The sequence below is a fragment of the Xenopus tropicalis genome, chromosome 2, assembly GCF_000004195.4.
Source record: "Xenopus tropicalis strain Nigerian chromosome 2, UCB_Xtro_10.0, whole genome shotgun sequence".
Taxonomy (NCBI): domain Eukaryota; kingdom Metazoa; phylum Chordata; class Amphibia; order Anura; family Pipidae; genus Xenopus; species Xenopus tropicalis.
In genome coordinates this window covers 20,265,096-20,287,049 of record NC_030678.2, presented here as the reverse complement: position 1 = coordinate 20,287,049, position 21,954 = coordinate 20,265,096, and the positions used below count along the sequence as shown (strand labels likewise).

Sequence of the window (21,954 nt, the reverse complement as noted above, 5' to 3'; positions counted from 1 at the left end):
TGAGTAGAAGGACTGGCCTGCACAAAACCCTAAATTCAGCCCAACTGAAAACTTAAGAGATGAATGGAAACACACATAGGCCATTCATGATTCCCAAAATCAACGTCCAGTCTCTTAAGTATGAATGGAAGCAAATCCCACCAACAATTTTCCAACATCAAGTGCAGGGTCCCCAACCTTTTTTACCTGTCAGCCACATTTAAAAGTAAAAAAGCAACACAAGCATTAAAAAGGTTCTTGGGGGGACGGGCAAATAAAGACTGTTATTGGCTATGTGGTAGCCCCTATGTGGACTGGCAGCCTACAGGAGGCTCTGTTTGGCAGTACATCTGGTTTTGATTCAAACAAAACTTGCCTTCAAGCCAGGATTTTACAAACACACACCTGTGTTGTGGTCACTGGGAGCAACATCCAAGGGGTTGGGGAGCAACATGTTGCTCACGAGCCACTGGTTGGGGACCACTGATCTAGTGGAACACTCTCCCAGAAGAACAGAGGATTTTACCCAAGGAGAACAATATCATTGATTTTGGAACAAGATGTGGGGCAAGTAGTAGTAGTTGTGTTCATACTTTTGGTTATAAGTGTAATTGTACCCCTGGATGTTTTTGACGTTCACTTTTGACTGAACTAGGTAGCTTATTGGCCCTTGTATGGGGACAAAACTATGTCCTGCCTGAAAAATATCTGCTTTGGGAATTGAAAGATATCTACTGAAGTGATGAGCGAATCTGTCCTGTTTCACTTCGCCATATAATTCGCGAAAAGGCAAGAAAATTCACTAAACGCATTTGTCGCACAATTTTTTTTGCCTTTGTCTTTTTTGGTCGTCCGCGTCTTTTTGGGTCACCAGCGTCTTTTTTTTGTCACCCGCGCTTTTTTTGATGCAACCACGCCCAATTTGAAGCGTAACTAGTTTTCTTGACATGCAACAGATTTTTCCGCTGTAAATTTTCACGGAAGTTTTGCAAAACACATCGGCAATGACGAAATTTGCTGCGAATCCATGCCTGGTGAAAAAATTAGCTCACCACTAATCTACTGGGCATTTTTTCAAATCCCATTGGGCAAGAATGCAACAGGCAGTTAATATGGTCCTCTGTTGGCTCACTGGCCATGGATCAGCTCAAATGGGCCCTAACCTTAGGTAGTCAAATTAGGCAAACATGCACTTACTGACAACCCTGCTAAATGAACACTTCTTAATGACCAGTTTTATGGAACACATTGAGCCACTCCAAGATGGCACATCACAATTAGCGATCCTTGTGTAAGTGCACATGAAAGGTTCAATATTTATTTATACATAATTATAATAATATTGTATAAAGCTGTGTTCTCATCTACGTTTTTATCCGATGCAAAGTGTAAGGAACATTTTCTATGCACCAAAGTATAGCCAAGAAAACATGTTTTGATAGATATAGGACTTATTGGTAATTCATTATTTTATAAAAATCTCCCTCATTATTTTCAAAATACATTATTCTTCAGTATTACTTATCTGTAACTATGACCTATAAAAACTGCCCCACTGGAGAATTAATTAAAGTGTCTATTGTGCAATTAAACACTCACCCTTTAAAAAAACGTACATGCAAAATGTCATGACTTTCATATTCAGAGCAACTAAGTCTAACTAATGTGACCAGCTCATTAAAATAAGAGAAGCATCTCATAAACACTGGTTTGCACTAATTACATTTACATACAAATGCTGTCAATGAATTGCAACCCTTACAGATAGATTTTCTAGAAGTTTCCCTTACCACATAATCTGCTAACCTTACTGTAATCACTTAGTATTTGGCTTTATTTCTAGTACAGGTATAGGACCCGTTATCCAGAATGCTCAGGACAAAGGGTATCCCAGATAGATCCGTAATTTGGATCTTCATACCTTTAGTCTACTAAAAAATCAATAAAACATTAAATAAACCCAACAGGATTATTTTGCATCCAATAAGGATTAATTATATCTTAGTTGGGATCAAGTACAGGTACTGTTTTATTATTACAGAGAAAAGGGAATCATTTAACCATTAAATAAACCCAATAGGACTGTTCTGCCCCCAATAAGGGGTAATTATATCTTAGTTGGGATCAAGTACAGGTACTGTTTTATTATTACAGAGAAAAGGGAATCATTTAACCATTAAATAAACCCAATAGGACTGTTCTGCCCCCAATAAGGGGTAATTATATCTTAGTTGGGATCAAGTACAGGTACTGTTTTATTATTACAGAGAAAAGGGAATTATTTAACCATTAAATAAACCCAATAGGGCTGTTCTGCCCCCAATAAGGGGTAATTATATCTTAGTTGGGATAAAGTACAGGTACAGTTTTATTATTACAGAGAAAAGGGAATCATTTAACCATTAAATAAACCCAATAGGGCTGTTCTGCCCCCAATAAGGGGTAATTATATCTTAGTTGGGATCAAGTACAGGTACTGTTTTATTATTACAGAGAAAAGGGAATCATTTAACCATTAAATAAACCCAATAGGGCTGTTCTGCCCCCAATAAGGGGTAATTATATCTTAGTTGGGATCAAGTACAGGTACTGTTTTATTATTACAGAGAAAAGGGAATCATTTAACCATTAAATAAACCCAATAGGGCTGTTCTGCCCCCAATAAGGGTAATTATATCTTAGTTGGGATCAAGTACAGGTACTGTTTTATTATTACAGAGAAAAGGGAATCATTTAACCATTAAATAAACCCAATAGGACTGTTCTGCCCCCAATAAGGGGTAATTATATCTTAGTTGGGATCAAGTACAGGTACTGTTTTATTATTACAGAGAAAAGGGAATCATTTAACCATTAAATAAACCCAATAGGGCTGTTCTGCCCCCAATAAGGGGTAATTATATCTTAGTTGGGATCAAGTACAGGTACTGTTTTATTATTACAAAGAAAAGGGAATCATTTAACCATGAAATAAACCCAATAGGGCTGTTCTGCCCCCAATAAGGGGTAATTATATCTTAGTTGGGATCAAGTACAGGTACTGTTTTATTATTACAGAGAAAAGGGAATCATTTAACCATGAAATAAACCCAATAGGGCTGTTCTGCCCCCAATAAGGGGTAATTATATCTTAGTTGGGATCAAGTACAGGTACTGTTTTATTATTACAGAGAAAAGGGAATCATTTAACCATGAAATAAACCCAATAGGGCTGTTCTGCCCCCAATAAGGGGTAATTATATCTTAGTTGGGATCAAGTACAAAGCACTGTTTTATTTATTTACAGAGAAAAATTCTGAATTATTTGATTAAAATGGAGTTTATGGCAGACAGGCTTTCTGTAATTCGGAGCTTTCTGGATATCTGGTTTCCAGATAACAGATCCCATACCTGTAGAATATATGATGACTATGGATTCCTGAAAATGTCCCTTTTGACTTTGACTGTGCAGAACAATAATAAAATATTCATGTAAAAGACAAGTACAGGTATGGGACCTGGTATCCAGAAGCTCAGGTAAGTGCCAGCAGCACAGAGCATGGACAGGGAATCAGCAGAAAAGAAGATGGGGGGCTACTGGGGGCATCTTTGGGGGCACAGATCTTCCCTGCTATAGGACTATGGGTGCCTTGGGCTGGTACAGAAGCCCAAAACATAATGTACAACAATTTCTGTCCTACTTCTTTAGTTAGGCTTTAGTTGTCCCTTAAAATGCACCTCTAGGTTGAATTGCCACATATAGAGGCATATTGAATTTTGAATTTGTGAGCTTTTACTTCTTATCGAAAAAACTCAAAAACTCACCAGACTCAAATGTACGCTTATTTATGACTAAACGCAAATGCAGCGCAATTGCATTCTACTTATCATTTTTAATGGGTCTACAAACTTTAAAAACAACTTAAAAAATAAACCTGAGATTGAAAAAGTCACTTGAATTTTGCTAGGACAACTCCCACTTGGGGTTATGTAATAAAAAGGTTTTCCAGGAGCAGTAACACATAGGAACCAATCAGAAGGGAGAATTTATTGGTCACTTGTTTAAAAGCAAACATCTTATTGGTTGCTAGCAATGAATGAATTTTTTCGCCAGGCATAGACTCAAAGTGAATTCCTGCATTTCACCATTGGCGAATTGCTTGCGAAACTTCTGTGAAAATTTGCCACAAAAAAAATTGTCACGCATCAAATAAAGTTGCGTCAAAATAAGCATGGTCACATAAAAATGGGCGTGGTCACATAAAAATAGGCAAAAAAAAGTCATACACAACAAAAAAGTCATGCAATATTCGTTTTGCAAACATTTTGCTGTTTTGCGAATTTTTTCAGTCGTTTCACAATTTTTTTTGGCGAAGCAAAGTTGGACAGATTCGCTCATCGCTATTGGTTGCTATTGGAAACTATACCGGGCAAAGTTAGTGCCTTTTATTACATATGGGGGATCGACTTTTATATAAACTTGCAGCTTTCAGATTCTGAATTTTTACATTTGTTTTTTTGCTCTCGATAAATCTAAAAGAGTTTTAGGAAACTCTAATTCGAATTTGTGAATTTAAGTGCAAAACACCTTGAAATTGTTGAAAAAATTTTAAATTAACCATTAGGGGAGTTTTGGATTGATCTAAAGAGAGGTGCAATTTTATTTCTTGCTCTTTTACCTGCTTTAATGGTCTTAAAACTCATTGGGGCCGATTCAGTAAAGGTCGATAAAACGAGCGCTATTTATAGCATGCGTTGAAAAAGTTATTGCTTCTTATTTTTTGCGACTTAACGCTCGATTCACTAAAAAGGACAGGCGTCATAATTAAGACGCAATGCTGTTTGCATTATTTAACACACGATGAGCGTTTTTATTGTGTTGTTTTCCGCCGTGTGCGTTATTTCCTGTTGCGTGCAATATATTTTTATATATTTTATATTTTACTGTTCTGAAAAATACAATTTCCCTGCAAACTGGCGGCTGCATCACTCTGGGGCCAACACAGACTTGAATAAATCCCACTGCAAAGTCCATATTGTGTTGCCAAAAACTCATTAACTGTACTTTTCTATAATTACCGCCTGCCCCAAATAGGTGTTTGTTTTCGCACGGACTAATGCGATATTTAGCGCGTCTAAGGGGTGTATTTATTATGCGGTGTAAAACTAATTCGCCGAAAAAACGGAGTAAAAAGCTGTGTAAAATAAATGGAAAAGATCGCCATCTGAACGCCGGATATTACGCTGTTATTTTCCATAAGTTTCGGTGGAAGGAAAAACGCGTAAAACAATAACATCGATTTTACGCCGTTTTTACGCCATTTTTACACGGCGAAGCCTGGCGATGTGTCGCAAATTTTCTCGCCGTTTTTTTACACAGCATAATAAATATGCCCCTAAGTGATTGTGAATCATGCGTTAGTATTATTTCTATGTGAGAATTAACACAATGCGAGGTAAATAATGCATTGTGATTGTGCGTTTTTTTGCGATATGCATCTTAACACATGCGAAATGACTTTGATGAATCGGAACTTAATTACTGCATGCTTTTTAACGCAAAAAAGCATGCGATAAGCGTTATCGACCTTATAGTCTATGTAGTGCTTTTTGTCAACAGAATTCATAAATGTTTTTGTTCCTACCCATTAGGGGAAAAGACTGAATAACAGAATAGATTAAATATTTAATATAAGATAGACAACAAACCCATGCAGAATAGAAAAGTCAATTTGCACTGATGCTCATGAAGGTTGTTGTGTGCATTTCAATGTATTAAAAAATCCCAGTCCATCATTTTTCTGAACTAATAATCAGACTCATATCCAACCATTACTTGTCTTTCATACAGAGTCGTATTATTCGTTCCTGTCTAAGCATATTGTCAAGGGCCTTCCCATCATACCACCACCATCAAAAAAGCCCTTCTCAGCAAGTAGCGATCATGGGAGAGATGAACTTTGCGACCCGATTTTGTTTCTTATACACAAAGTCCGGCCAGAACCTCTGCACTGCGGCACAACAGTCATTTTCTGTATTTCTATCACAGCTTGGATTCTATCAGTTCTTAGTTCTCAGCGACTCAGAAAAGAGCTCGAAATCCGTCTGTGTTTTTTTTGAAAGCAAGAGCTCACTCCAGCAGGATTCTTACCCAGTAACAATGAATCAGGTCCTCTGCCGTCTCTAATCTCTACAACATCGTATATATTTTCCAGGTTAAAAACTTGAAAGTGAAGCTGGATATTTTTCCCGGGGGCCGCATTCAGGTACCAAACACCTACAGAGAAGGAGGAGTGAAAAACACACCATTAGCTTCAAAATAAAATATAAAATAAGGATAGAAAATATGAAATGTGTATCAATAGTAAAAGCAAATATTCCTTAAATAATTCTACAAATAAAATGCCAAAACCCCGCAAATTATTACAGGTATGGGATCCATTATCCAGAAACCCCTTATCCAGAAAGTTCCAAATTACGGAAGGACATCCTTCATAGACTTCATTATAAGCAAATAATTCTAATTTTTAAAAATGATTTCCCTTTTCTCTTTAATAATAAAACATTACAGGTATGGGATTCCTTATCTGGAAACCTGTTATCCAGAAAGCTCTGAGTTACAGAAAGGCCATCTCCCATAGACTCCATTTTAATCAAATAATTCAGAATTTTAAAACTGATTTCCTTTTTCTCTGTAATAATAAAACAGTACCTGTACTTGATCCCAACTAAGATATAATTACCCCTTATTGGGGGCAGAACAGCCCTATTGGGTTTATTTCATGGTTAAATGATTCCCTTTTCTCTGTAATAATAAAACAGTACCTGTACTTGATCCCAACTAAGATATAATTACCCCTTATTGGGGCAGAACAGCCCTATTGGGTTTATTTAATGGTTAAATGATTCCCTTTTCTCTGTAATAATAAAACAGTACCTGTACTTGATCCCAACTAAGATATAAATAATCCTATTGGGTGCAAAACAATCCTACTGGGTTTACTTAAAATATTTTAGTAGACTTAAGGTATGAGATCCAAATTAGAGAAAGACCCCTCATCTGGAATACCCTTGGTCCCGAGCATTCTGGATAACAGGTCCCATACCTATACCTTGTACTTGATCCCAACTGACATTTAATTAATCCTTAGTGTACGCAAAACAATTCTGTTGGGTTTAATTAATGTTTAAATCATTTTTTTGTAGACTTAAGGTATGGAAATCTGAATTAAGGAAAGACCCATTATCCAGAAAACACCAGGTCCCAATCATTCTGGATAACAGGTCCCATAGCTGTACTGTATTATGTTGTGGATATTATGATTAACTGGAGCAGGGAAAATTAAACTGTGTTGAACTATAGGGTACTGGACACACATACAGTAGAACCCAAGGGGGCGGCATTAAAATGGTGTCAATTCCAGGAAAACATAAAATCCGGTTCTACTCTATATAATGCAATGGTACAAAATGCAAATTTAGATGCAAAGCATCATGTTTTTTTGCCCATATCACAGCATCTCCCCCATAATTCCAGCATAATTGTGGCACTTGGGGGATATTCGCCTGGTGCAGTTGCGCCCCATGCATCAAAACACAAATGTTTGGTAGCCAATCGAATGTAAGTTGCAGCCAACATTTTCAGAGTTGGAATTGCTCTGCATTACAATTATGTTTCTTGCCTGGGTCAAACTCAAATTACCTTGCTGTATAACCCCTAAGACAAAGAAGTAAATCATATGAGTACCAAAGCTATGCTGCTGCCCACTGATACACAAATATGCCATGCCAAAATCCAGCGGATTGTAACGTGTATTACTAAGTGAAACGAATAACCCTGGGGCAATACAGTAGCAATATAGGAGGCCTTAAGGTGGCCATACACGGGCCGATTCTAGCTGGCGATATTGGTCCCTTAGATCGATTCGGCAACTTATCGGTCATGTATGGGCACTAACTCGAGCAGGTTTGAAAATGAGTTGGATCTGGGACCTCATCGGCTCGTTGGTGTGGTCCCCGAACTGACGGACGCCTATTCGACCAAATTAGCCTGATATCGCCTACCGTAAGTGGGGATATCGGGAGAAGATCCGCTCGCTTGGCAACCTCACCAAGCAAGCGGATCTTAAGCTGGCCATACACACACCAATAATATCGTACGAAACCTAGTTTCGTACGATATTCGGTGCATGTATGGCAAGTCGGCGAGTCGACTGATATCGCAGGAACCTGGTGATATCGGTCGGGTTAAAAGATTTTGATCGGGCGCCATAGAAGGCGCCTGACCAAAATCTGCCTTCAGCGCTGAATCGGCAGAAGGAGGTAGAAATCCTATTGTTTCTACCTTTTTATCTGCCGTTTCAGCCCTGAATGGTTTGTGACTGATTGTACGATCTTTCGTGCGACCAATGGTGGCATGAAAGATCGCAAATCGCCACGTGTGTGGCCACCTTATATGTCTACCTTAAGTCGTATGGATGCTTCCATTGCATCTGTATGTGATAAATACTATTTGTCAGGCTCACCAAATAATTAAACATAATTAAGAGTTTTATGGGTCCTGATCATAGCATCTGTAATTATAAAGTGCGAGAAATACTTTAACAGACATGGAGTAATGCTTTTTTACATCTGCTGGAAGCTCATCTAATGTAGAAATGTTCCGTATAGCTTATAGCTGGGAGAGTTTGCTTATACTCACTGTTGTGGTGTGAAAATTAGCAGACTCCATTAGAATTGCTCATAGAGCTTCCTGCCTTGTGGCATTCGGTTTGCTATGGCCCTGCCGCATATGCTATTTATATATTTAGTTTTTTTAATAATGGCAGCTTCATCCATCCATTAAGCTAAAAACCAAGGGAAAAGCACATATTATGGCGATAGAAGTGCTTTAAAAGCATGCTTTCTCCTCCAGGGAAAATTGGGAGATTATAAGATGCCTTGCATCTTCATTTTCATTCCATTGTTAGGAAACAAAATGATTCTTTTTGCTGAAAGCTTTTTTTTTTCCTTCCTTTTTGTTAAAAAACAAGTGGACAATAAAGAAAAGTGAGGCATTCTTAAGGTGGTATTAGAATAATGCACATTCTCTTAATGGGGGCATGTCAGCATATATACTGGAACATGAGGCACTAATAACTGTTATTTCTTTCATGTTGTGGACATTGCTGGGGACTAAGGGGATTATACAGTAGCAAAGGCAAAGCTTTTAGCCCCGGACTCTATGTATATTGCTATAAGCCTTATGTGCTGCTACTCAAACAGCTGGGACTCTCTCCCCTTGTGGCTCAGCGAAAATAACTACGTGCTGGAAGAAAGAAGATTCGCTACCTGCTTTTTTTTATTTTGGAACAGTGATATATCTCAGGTACATTCTACTTTTATCAAAAATAAACATCATTAAGAATTATTTTTAAATAGGATTCTATGGGGAAATGCAGTAATGTCAGAAACTGCTGGATAATGGCTTTTTCTGATAATAAAGCCCCTGTACTTGTACTTTTGGTCGGTCACAGAATATGAAATTTAAACTGCATTTTTTAATGCATACAGTATGATATATACCATAGATGTTCCACTGTCGCAGCAATGAAGCACATGAAATGCAACAAAATGCATCTAAAGGCAATGGCAGAGAATTCAATGCATAAAGACTCAATCCCCTATTTGTAAAAGGCACTAAGTCGAGGGTCACTGCCCAGGAGCAGTTACCCATAGCAACCAATAAGATGTTTGCTTTTAAATGGGTGACCAGTAAATGCTTCCAGATGATTGGCTGCTATGGGTCACTGCTCCTGGGCAAACCTAGTGGGGAACATTTATAAAGTTCGTGCAGCGCATATTTTTGCTGCATATGGTTGTTTTCTGCATTTTTTGTATGTCTTTTTTTGGGAATCACTGTGAAATGCGCATTGTGCATAAACATTTGCAAATGGCTTGCATGGTTTGTGTGAGCAGAGCCGCTGTGCGTGTTTGTTGTAGGCAAATATAATGCCAATTTTACATTTTCAAATACAAATACGCCACCAAAGTTGTGCGTAATTTGGATGCATTTAAAAAACTCTTAAGGACATTGACACTGCGAATAAAACCTTTTAAAACCATTAATGAACTAAAAGTTGGTGCCATATAAAAGATCAGAATATTCATCTTCAGTCCTTCATAGAAATATCCCTCCCTTCCCTGACCCTCTCCGCTGCCTATCACCCTTTCTAACCATGGGCCACCCTTGGCTTTTTCTATAACCCCGAGCATTTTCTGGCACCATCCACCTTTACCCTGTCCAGCCCACCCATTTCCCCACCCCTTACAACATAGCCCCACCCCAAAATGACATCACAACCTGCCCCTAACCCGAAGGCTGGTATTATTGACAGTAAAATGTGACATTCCTATTAGATAACTTCATAGATGCTGGAAAATGGACCTCACAAATCTGTGAATGCTTGTATAAATCCCGTGTAGGCCAATAATCTATTTGTGCAGACCCCATAGAATCTGAAATGGATGAATAGTGATGAGCGAATTTTTTCACCAGGCATGGATTCGCATCGAATTTCCGAAACTTGCACAAAAATTTGCCACAAAAAAATGTGTTGCGTGTCAAAAAAAGGCGTGGTCACGTAAAAAATAGGCACGGTCACATCAAAGATAGGCACACTTGACTAAACAAGACACGTGCTACAAAAAATTGTGCAACAAACGTGTTTCGCAGATTTTCCGCCATTTTGAAATTTTTTTGGCGAAATGGGACAGATTTGCTCATCAGTACTCACAAATGATAAATCTATGTTTGTATATACTGTAATAATGGTCCTACAGATGCCAAATCAATGTTTGGACCTGTAGAGACTCCATCTGTTTGTTGAGGTACCAGCTGACCCCACTGATGCTGAATCTCTAAATCTAGCAGTATTCGTGGTTACTGAGGTACTGTAACACCTGTAACACCTACACAAGGAATATTGGTGCTTGGGGGATAAGCTGCTGGGCTGTAGGGGAGCCCCAAGCTCTGGTTGAGCATGTCTGTTAGTTCTAATAGCTATTAACATGATACATATCCCTATCAAACTTCCCAGGTGTAAGCCTTTATTCTGCTCAGTGTAGGTGGTTAAACGTGCTGGATTTTTTTTCCTCCAAAATCCTCTTATTTTAAGAAAATAAAGTATAGTTCAAAATAATTCTATTTATGCTTTTTTAAGCAAATACCAAGAGCACAACATTTTTCTTATAATTTAAAATTAATGTGTACATTCAAATTAGGCTATTTTTTTTAAAAAAGCAGGTGCTAAAACGTCTTTTGTTGTCCCCTGTAACTGGGACACACACACCTGCTATGGAAAATGCATTGAGGACAAAGTTTTGTTCTACCGTGTCCAGTATATAGTAATAATAACAATAACTGGTCACAGAAGGCCTTGATGACTTCTAATATGCTTCTCATTTACAACAGGGGTGCAAACTGCTGAATCTGCAGTAACTTGATTTCAGCTTATAGGTTTCCGGGTAGATACAGTATAGCAGCTTGTCTCTTTGATACATGGACTAGTATGCTACAAATATGCTAACAATTAGGGCAATGTGACTTTCAGAGCGTCATTAATCATTAAGTTCAAGTTCAAGTTGTTTTTTTGCCCTGTCTCAGTGCACCAAAACCAAGTGCAAATACCTGCATCTCATGAACACACCCCTGCCTGCATTCAGCAATGATGAATTCTTGAGGGGCAGGGGACGCAACTAAGCATCTCCCCCTCTCACTTCCAATTTATTGCTATCCATTTAATCCAAAATCACACACCTATACACTGACCTACACACTTTTGGACTATACAGTAGAGTAGTGACTCCCAACCAGTGACTCGGGGGTAACATGTTGCTCCCCAACCCCTTGGATGTTGCTCCCAGTGCCCCCAAACCAGGGAGTTATTTTTGAATTCCTGACTTGGGGGCAAGTTTTGGTTGAATAAAAACCGATTTCCTACCAAATAAAGCCCCCTGTAAGCTGATAGTGTGCATAGAGGCCCCTAATAGCCAATCACAGCCCTTATTTGGCACCTCCATGAACTTTTATGGTGCTTGTGTTGCTCCCCAAGTCTTTTTACATTTGACTGTGGCTCACGAGTAAGAAAGGTTGGGGATCCCTGCAGTAGTGCATTGCGGCAATGGGCAACAATGTACATTCCTACCCATCTGACCAATCTAAATAGGTTCACATTCAGATAGAGGGTTGCAAATTTGCTGAGCTTTCGTCTACTACTCCAAACTCCCAAGCCTTCAAGTTTTATTGTCATATGCAAATAACAATGAAGCATCATTACCGTAATGAAATTTTTTTGGCCCGTGTTCCCCCCAACTTTACATAGACAACCCCCCCCCAAAAAAAACGAAAACAAATATTAAATATAATAAAAGTGTGCAATAAAGGTACAAGTACCATTCTTTAGTATTTAGAGCACTACTCAGCTGAGAGCTGAGCACCATGCCACAAGAAGAACATATGTTCTTAAGTATGAAGGTACTTCAATCTGCCATGCCGGCCATCTGACCAATGAGATTGTGCTGAAACTGGTTGGCTGTGTGGTTCATTTGTCTTCTAACTGGTCTACCAGCCAATGCTGGGTACAAATCCAACTACCTGAACAATGGCATTGTAGCACTGGAGAACCTCTCAGAAGCATAAATGTTTTGCTATTATTTGAAAACGTCTGCTAGTTTCTAAATATATATAATCAGCAGTTAAATTGTCATTTACTTAATAAGCATTCCTTTTTGCTCTACAAAGCAATATTAATTGGTTCACAACTCTCAAATTCCCTGTCTACCTGCTCTTTACAAAACGTTGCACCTCATCTCTTTTCTGATGTCAAGGGGGTAATGGCCACTGACAAAGATCAATAAATATTGACCCGTCCTTCAGCTGGAAGATACTAGAAATGGAATATGGGGGCAGATAATGCATCATTGCTCAGGAATTATTCATTTTCAAAAGAGTCAACACACACAGGGCCATGACTTGCATCATGTATGGCACGGCTCTGTCGATGGTGCACAGTAGCAGCGCTGAAATCCCCATATTTATATCTCATTGCCATGATGCTGTTTTAGTTACGGCACTAATTTGGTCTAGCAATGCAGAGCAGGGAACATTGCTGGGTTTTTATACAGTACAACATTATTACTCTACTGCTTTCCTATACAGCAAAGCTAAGTAATAACTATAATTTAATGAAGACATCAGAAAAGACGAAGATACAGCTGCCTGATTAAAGCCTTTTCTTTCTGTTCACTTACCAAAATAAATGCTGAAGCGGAATGGAATTAGATGCAGTATACAAGTTTGTTTGTATCTAAGTGTAAAAAACTGGCAATCAGCAAGGAATTATATATATATATATATATATATATAGTCACAGCAATTATTTCTGTTGATAGCAGCAGCACTATGAGATAAATGTGAGAAAGACCATGACTTACTTAGATAAATAACTATGAAGCTATAAACAAGGGAGAAAGATAGAAGTTTCTCTCTTAGAACTTATGTTCCAGGGGAAAGGTTTAAAATATTATAGGGTTATTAATGAATTCAAATTCAAATTTATAAATGATCTGCACAAGACAGTCTCTAGACCAGGGATCCCCAATCTTTTTCACTCATGAAATTCACTCAGATGAAAAAAAGTGTTTGGTAGCCAAAAAAGCATGAAAAAAGTTCCTTGGGGATGTCAAATAAGGACTGTGATTGGCTATTTGGTAATCCCATGTGGACTGGCAACCTACATCAGGCTCTGTTTGGCTGTACATCTGTTTTTATGCAACAAAAACTTGCCTCCAAATAAAAATTTAAAATATGGGGGTGGTGAACGACATGCTGCTCCCGAGCCACTGATTGGGGATCACTGTTCTAGATGTTATTGGACATCTAGATATCCAGCTCATATATAGTTGGAAAGCAAAATGTCCTGCACAAGTAGAGTATATCAAATTCTGCATGATAAGTATACAGACATAACTGAGCGATTTAGTACATACAAGCCTAGTTATTATATAACACTATAAAGGCTACTAAAGTGAGCAGAACAGTCCTATTGGGTTTATTTAACGGTTAAATGATTCCCTTTTCTCTGTAATAATAAAACAGTACCTGTACTTGATCCCAACTTAGATATAATTACCCCTTATTGGGGGCAGAACAGCCCTATTGGGTTTATTTAATGGTTAAATGATTCCCTTTTCTCTGTAATAATAAAACAGTACCTGTAATTGATCCCAACTAAGATATAATTACCCCTTATTGGGGGCAGAACAGCCCTATTGGGTTTATTTAATGGTTAAATGATTCCCTTTTCTCTGTAATAATAAAACAGTACCTGTACTTGATCCCAACTAAGATATAATTACCCCTTATTGGGGGCAGAACAGCCCTATTGGGTTTATTTAATGGTTAAATGATTTCCCTTTTCTGTGTAATAATAAAACAGTACCTGTACTTGATCCCAACTAAGATATAATTACCCCTTATTGGGGGCAGAACAGCCCTATTGGGTTTATTTCATGGTTAAATGATTCCCTTTTCTCTGTAATAATAAAACAGTACCTGTACTAGATCCCAACTAAGATATAATTACCCCTTATTGGGGGCAGAACAGCCCTATTGGGTTTATTTCATGGTTAAATGATTCCCTTTTCTCTGTAATAATAAAACAGTACCTTGTACTTGATCCCAACTAAGATATAATTACCCCTTATTGGGGGCAGAACAGCCCTATTGGGTTTATTTAATGGTTAAATGATTCCCTTTTCTCTGTAATAATAAAACAGTACCTGTACTTGATCCCAACTAAGATATAATTAATCCTTATTGGAGCCAAAACAATCCTATTGGGTTTAATTACTGTTGAAATAATTTTATTAGCAGACATAAGGTAGGAGATCCGAATTACAGAAAGACCCCTTATCCGGAAAACCCCAGGTCCCAAGCATTCTGGATAACAGGTCCCATACCTGTACAATTAATCAACAAGGGACCCCATTCTTAGATAACCTTTGGCAGAACTAACAGGCAAGTTTAATTTAGGCAAAAAGTGTGAACAAGATGGGTGTTTCTTTTCCAGCCAAAATTATTATGTTACTGAAGGACTGCCAGTTTGGAATCTGTGATAGTAAATGTTTGTGGGGATAAAATACCAGAATGCATTTCAAATCACATTGCAATGTGCCAAGTTTTTATGCACAACTGTTTGCTCTTGAATTTGACCTGTGTGCTCAGGATCAAAAGCAAACTAACTGAACAGGTATGTCCCAAGTCACTGACTAACTAAGAGGTTAGAGAGCTTAAAGGGGAAGTAGTGTTTTGGATATTATGTTAGACATCCACTTATTCCAGTCTAGATTACTGGCTAACTTACCCAGTTTTATTTTTAAACTGAACTATTTCCCACCCAGCCTGGAACCCTGTGCCAGCTGGCAACACCTTGGGGTATATTTATCATGCTGAAAAAGTGGAGTGAAGCAGTTCCGGTGGTGTTGCCCAGGGCAGCCAATCAGCAATTAGATTTCAACAGTTAGAAAACCAAAGCAAATCATCTGATTGGCTGCTGTGAGCAACATCACCAGTAATGGTTTACTCCACTTTTTACACAGTATGATAAATATACCCCCTTGTATTTGGGTCTTGCCAAAATGATCCCAGTTGGGCCCTGCAGTTTATAAGAGGGGCCCTGCCAATGCCATAATGGTATGGTCCACATTTCTGTGAGGTCAATTCTGGTAGAGCAGATGTAATCATTTATTAGATGTACAGCAACTTTGTACAATACCTTGCCCCAAAATAGTGCAAATCTGTTTTAAAAAATAGATTGTAATGATAAAAAGAACAGAAAAAATGCTTAAATGATAATAGACGCTTATAGCACATCCCCCTTAGCTCTTCTTACAAGTTCTACAGACTTTTGTATGACTTTACTTTGTATGAGTCTTTGTTGTTAATATACTGTATTACAGCAGTAAAATCTACTGATTGTTATGGATAACTGGTGCAGGGAAGACTCTGCTCATATTACCTATTGCTTTAAGATTTGACAAAAGAGTAGTACACAGTGAAAGACATACATCTGCCAATTACAGGTCATATAGAAAAGTTTCATTGTGAAATGTTCTTTAAAACTCTATTGGTGCACTTATATTATTATTGAAAGCATTTAGATAAAGTGGGATGTGCTTTTCCGATCAACAAACTGCAATAATCACAAGTCTTTCTCAATGCAATTATCTAAAAGATGACAAGTACTAACTATGTATTACGGTTTATCGCATACTTGATATTTAGAATGTTCAGCTTGAGAGAACAAAATGTTCCGAAGGAAGGAGAACTTACATGAAGCAAGATTTGGGTAATTTTGTGGGTAGTTGGCGGAATGAAATGTAACGTTAGGCTCCCATAGTTCAGTAGGTCCCCCGCAATCAGCTGTTAAAGGTCAAAGACACACAAGGTTAGAATACAATAATATTTGAACATCTCTTTTAACAAAAATGTGGAAATATACAATTATTCTACTCAAATAATTAAAGATTTACGGCACTCAGTAAAATAAAATTGAAATATGTGTTTTTGTGGTTGAATTTACATTAAAGCATATCATGGGATAAACCAACATAATCATGTGCTTTACTTACTGACTTGCTCTTCGGAGTCCACCAGGGCTTCTTATGGACTAGATGATTTGTAATTCTTCTAATAATAATTACAATTAATATGGATTGAATCTGCCTGACCAGAGACAGGAACATGATTTTTTACTTATTTATGGCTATGGGGGTATTCATGTCCATTATTAATTTTCTTATGAGCAACTGAATATACAGTAAATTGACAATTCTTGATATTCTCTTTATGACATATACACTTGTTGCCCTTTACAACTGGACTTGATGTTTTGGATCCAAACATTTGGGGAAGGCATTTAAAACTATGTTTATTATTCCTCCTACATGACACTCCTACCTCAATTAAAGCATATAGAAACTCCCTAGTTCTGATATTGTTAGATACCGCCAAAGCTCTCATACAGATCAAGTGGAGAACCACTGAAAGCCCCTCAGTAAGGGATTGGTTGCACAAGGTGGCAGAGATCCATAGATTTGAGGAGTTGAAATTCAATTCTGCAGCGGAATCTCAGACATTTATTACAAAATGGTTTTACTGGAGGGAATTTACAAACTCAGATTGCTACTGGGTCTCTGACCCCAGGTATGTACCCTCAATTACTCCTGAACCCTAGTTACCTTACCTTCCTGAACCCACTAAGCTTCCCAAAGATTTCTCTACCGCCACCTATATGGTTTTGAACATTTCTTACATCTTAACTTTATAACCCTTCCAGACAGGACCACTTTTACCCCCACCCCCGTACTCCATATATACCCCCCCACCTAGTTTTGAATACATCACCCACTCTTTTCCCTGCCCCTCCCTATCTGGCTTCTTTCCTTCTTACCTGTCCTTTTTATTATAATGGTTTAACTAATTTGGTTGGCGGTCCACTGCCATATGGCAACTGTTCGCTCTATGCTCTGAAATACAAGAGCCGTATACGACACACTGCTACAGATTATGTTAACTGGAAATACACCCTAGAGCCTCAACATATTCATTTGACCAGCTTCTGCATGTCGTATTGTTGTCTGATGAAATTTGCTTTGGATATAACATACTTCTATCTATGCCATATGCCCAGTTGGACTTCTTGTAACTGCATTAAAACTCAATAAAAAGATAATTTGAACAAAAAAAATTGCTTTATTAACTGATTCAATCAAATATCTTGGCATAACGCTCCCTGCTGGTATTTCTAAGCTCTGTCATTTGAACCATATGAAACTATTTACCTCAAAATAAAAAGGCCCACTGATCCCAATTATGGGTTTGACAAGAGGTCTCTTCTAGGAAGGAAACAGGATAACCCATTTATTTTGTAATTAATTAACTCTTACCGTCTGTACAACTGCCCTAAGGGCTCTGGCACACGGGGAGATTAGTCGCCCGCGACTCGCGAGTCTTTTTCGGAGATTTTGGGAAATCGCGCCGCCGCGTGTGCCATCCCGCCGGCAACTTACATGTTCGCCGGTGGGATGGCGGGTCATGACAACTCGGGGAGATTAGTCGCCCGCGAACAGGGAGTTTTGTCGCGGGCGACTAATCTCCCCGTGTGCCAGAGCCCTAAAATGTTTCTTAGGAAAAATAAATATTCCCAACTCCAGTACGATTGTGATGATACTACACTCCAATGGATAACTGAAATGAAAAAGATAACATGTATGGATGAACTAATATCTGATTTTCATGATGACTGAGATAAAATTTTGTCGCCTGTGTCTTTTTTTTTGCCCACACCTATTTTTGTCGCCCGCAATTTTTTGCCATGACTGCGCCCAATTTTTCCGCGACGCTCCCTTTTTTTACGTGACCACGCCCTTTTTTATGCGACCGCACCCAACTTGATGCACGACAAAAAACAAATTCTGCGCAACAAATTTTTCCGCAGTGAATTTTCCCGGAAGTTTCGCAAAACAATACGCCAGTGGCAAAATGCAGAAATTCGCTGCGAATCCATGCCTGGCGAAAAAATTAGTTCATCACTACTTTAAATCCTACAGGTTCAGTTCCCTTAGTTGCTGGGCAGAAGGGAATGTATCTAAGTAAGTTTATTAACAAATGTGTGCTATTGGTTAGAGGGTATGGTGACCACATCCTGCCTCACTTTGGTATAGTGCTGGGAAAGGAGTGGCACCTTCCTGTTTGCTTCCACCCGAGGAACAGGGTGGGTGTGTGCTGTGAGCCCAGGGCATGGGCCCAGGCCCAGTGAAGTCGGGGAACAGGGCCCCGTGAATGAGGCTTTAGATAGGGGCAGGTGTAGCCCCCTTTATAGTACACTCTAGGGGTGTAAGGCAGTTAGGGTTGAGCTAGAATGAGCAGCACTGAGCTCCTGCATAGGATTTGCTGTTTTTCTGGAGATATCCAAGGGAATAGGGAATCAGGATAGAGAATTTCCTGAGGGATCCACTACAGGGTGTGTCGCAGAGGGGAAGTGAGATTCCTGCCAGTCTGCCCGCAGGAGAGTGTTAGTCTGTATTACACTTTGTATGTGGTGTTGCCTCTCAAGCTGTATTTTGAGTAACCATGTGTTTTAATAAACACTTATTATTTTGTTATTTGCAAAACCCGCTGGCGCCCTCTGTCTTCATTTTTCTGCTTAGCAGAAGAGAGGTGTAGTTTCACAACACCCTCACCTTACTCTTCCACTTAGCGAAGGCCCATTCTGGGTAAGAGAGTACAGTGTAACCCATGTTCTACTGGTACTAGTCTGGGAAGGCTTGTTGTGGAATTCCCTCCCTGAACCAGTTGTACTGGCTGATGGGCTGGATGGATTCTTAGCAAGTGAGGGAATACAGGGTATGGGAGATAGCTCTCAGTACAAGTGAGGAATAGCTCTCAGTACAAGTGAGGAATACAGGGTATGGGAGATAGCTCTCAGGGGGGGGTCTCAGTACAAGTGAGGGAATACAGGGGTAGGGGAGATAGCTCTCAGTACAAGTGAGGGAATACAGGGGTAGGGGGGATAGCTCTCAGTACAAGTGAGGGGGGGATAGCTCTCAGTACAAGTGAGGGAATACAGGGGTAGGGGGATAGCTCTCAGTACAAGTGAGGGAATACAGGGGTAGGGGGGATAGCTCTCAGTACAAGTGAGGGAATACAGGGGTAGGGGAGATAGCTCTCAGTACAAGTGAGGGAATACAGGGGTAGGGGAGATAGCTCTCAGTACAAGTGAGGGAATACAGGGGTATGGGAGATAGCTCTCAGTACAAGTGAGGGAATACAGGGGTATGGGAGATAGCTCTCAGTACAAGTGAGGGAATACAGGGGTATGGGGGATAGCTCTCAGTACAAGTGAGGGAATACAGGGGTAGGGGAGATAGCTCTTAGTACCAAGTGAGGGAATACAGGGGTAGGGGAGATAGCTCTCAGTACAAGTGAGGGAATACAGGGGTATGGGGGGATAGCTCTCAGTACAAGTGAGGGAATACAGGGGTATGGGAGATAGCTCTCAGTACAAGTGAGGGAATACAGGGGTATGGGGATAGCTCTCAGTACAAGTGAGGGAATACAGGGTAGGGGAGATAGCTCTTAGTACAAGTGAGGGAATACAGGGGTAGGGGAGATAGCTCTCAGTACAAGTGAGGGAATAACAGGGGTAGGGGAGATAGCTCTCAGTACAAGTGAGGGAATACAGGGGTAGGGGAGATAGCTCTCAGTACAAGTGAGGAATACAGGGGTAGGGGAGATAGCTCTCAGTACAAGTGAGGGAATACAGGGGTAGGGGGATAGCTCTCAGTACAAGTGAGGGAATACAGGGGTATGGGAGATAGCTCTCAGTACAAGTGAGGGAATACAGGGGTATGGGAGATAGCTCTCAGTACAAGTGAGGGAATACAGGGGTAGGGGAGATAGCTCTCAGTACAAGTTGATCCAGGGACTGGTCCGATTGCCATCTTGGAGTCAGGAAGGAATTTTTTTCCCTCTGCGGCAAATTAAAGAGGCTTCAGATGGGTTTTTTGCCTTCCTCTGGATTAACTAGCAGTTAGGCAGGTTATATATAGGTATTATGGTTGAACTTGTGATGGACATGTGTCTTTTTTTACCCCAACTTACTATGCTACTATGTCTCTTTTATATTTCTATCTGCAACGAAGCTATGCCATGATTCCTTATTGGTCCATGAGTAGATAGCTTAAACAGCAATGATGACATTTTTGCTTATCTTTTATTGTGGCTAACTGCAGAAAATCACTTTTGTATGGAAAAATACATTTATAAATAAAGAATATATATCAAAACAAAAACTATGGCTATCGTTCATGTTTGCTAGCTTGAGAAACCTTTCAGAGGAGACAGAAATGTTGGTCAAATGATTTTTTTTTTTTTTATCTGGAACAAATTTGTTGAATGTTCCTGTTATAAGTCTCTACATTAGCACCCAGGCCATCAATCAGTAGAGCGGAACAACTTTCATTTTATATATTTTTCATTTATATATAGAACATGAACAATCAATTTATTCTTTGGTGTTCTTATTTATTGCTCCATAGCAGTTTTTTTTTTTTATCTTGACTGAACCACCTTAAATGTCCCATCAAAGCTGTGATAGAAAAGACTGCTGAGATATTGAGTGACAAATATCGATAAAACACAATCTTGGTGCATAAAAGGATCTAAAAACTGAGAAGATTAGGAGGGAGAAAGATATCATTTTCGACAATGACTGACATGTAATGACTAGTGATTACACCCTGAAGCTGGTGCTTAAGAGAAGGGACAGTTATGGGCAAAATGGAAAAACAAGTAATGTCGTGGTAATGACAGTTACCATGTTTCAACAATTCATAATATTTGATGACTATCACTTTTAGTAAAGCTGTCAAACATATTGAGTAAGGAGTGCTGTTTCTTTTCTGAAATGACTATTTTTATTACAAGTGAAAATGCTTGCTAAGCATATCTATAGATTTTATCCAGGGCTGGTCTGTATTATTAGTGATTGGGTATTGGCTAGACAAGACTAAACTTAACGATCAGTTACTTTAAAATCCCCATGTGATCATTAGTAGTGATGGGCAAAATGTTTCGACAGGCATGGATTTGCGGCGAATTTCCGCGTTTCGCCATTGGCGGATTGTTTTGTGAAGTGGATGAAAAAATTTACAGTGCGTCCAAAAATTGTCGCGTCAAAAGAATAGCCACATGACAAAAGAATAGCCACGGGCGACAAAAGAATAGCAGCGCAACAAAAGAATAGCCACGGGCGACAAAAGAATAGCCGCATGACAAAAGAATAGCCGCGTGACAAAAGAATAGCCACGGGCAACAAAAGAATAGCAGCGTGACAAAAGAATAGCCGCGTGACAAAAGAATAGCCACAGGCGACAAAAAATAGCCGCGGGCAA

General features: G+C 39.2%; 1 protein-coding gene across 1 annotated transcript in view; it reads right to left on the bottom strand.

Moving 5' to 3' along the window:
• The window catches only part of tmprss15 (transmembrane serine protease 15), a 195,244-nt gene that overhangs the window by 76,104 nt on the left and 97,186 nt on the right, over positions 1 to 21,954 (bottom strand). Inside the window, exons 13-14 of the mRNA XM_031896188.1 lie at positions 16,331 to 16,420; positions 6,110 to 6,235 (exon numbers count right to left, since the gene is read on the bottom strand). Coding sequence (XP_031752048.1) covers positions 6,110 to 6,235; positions 16,331 to 16,420 — 216 coding nt within the window. The remainder of the gene's footprint in view (positions 1 to 6,109; positions 6,236 to 16,330; positions 16,421 to 21,954) is intronic.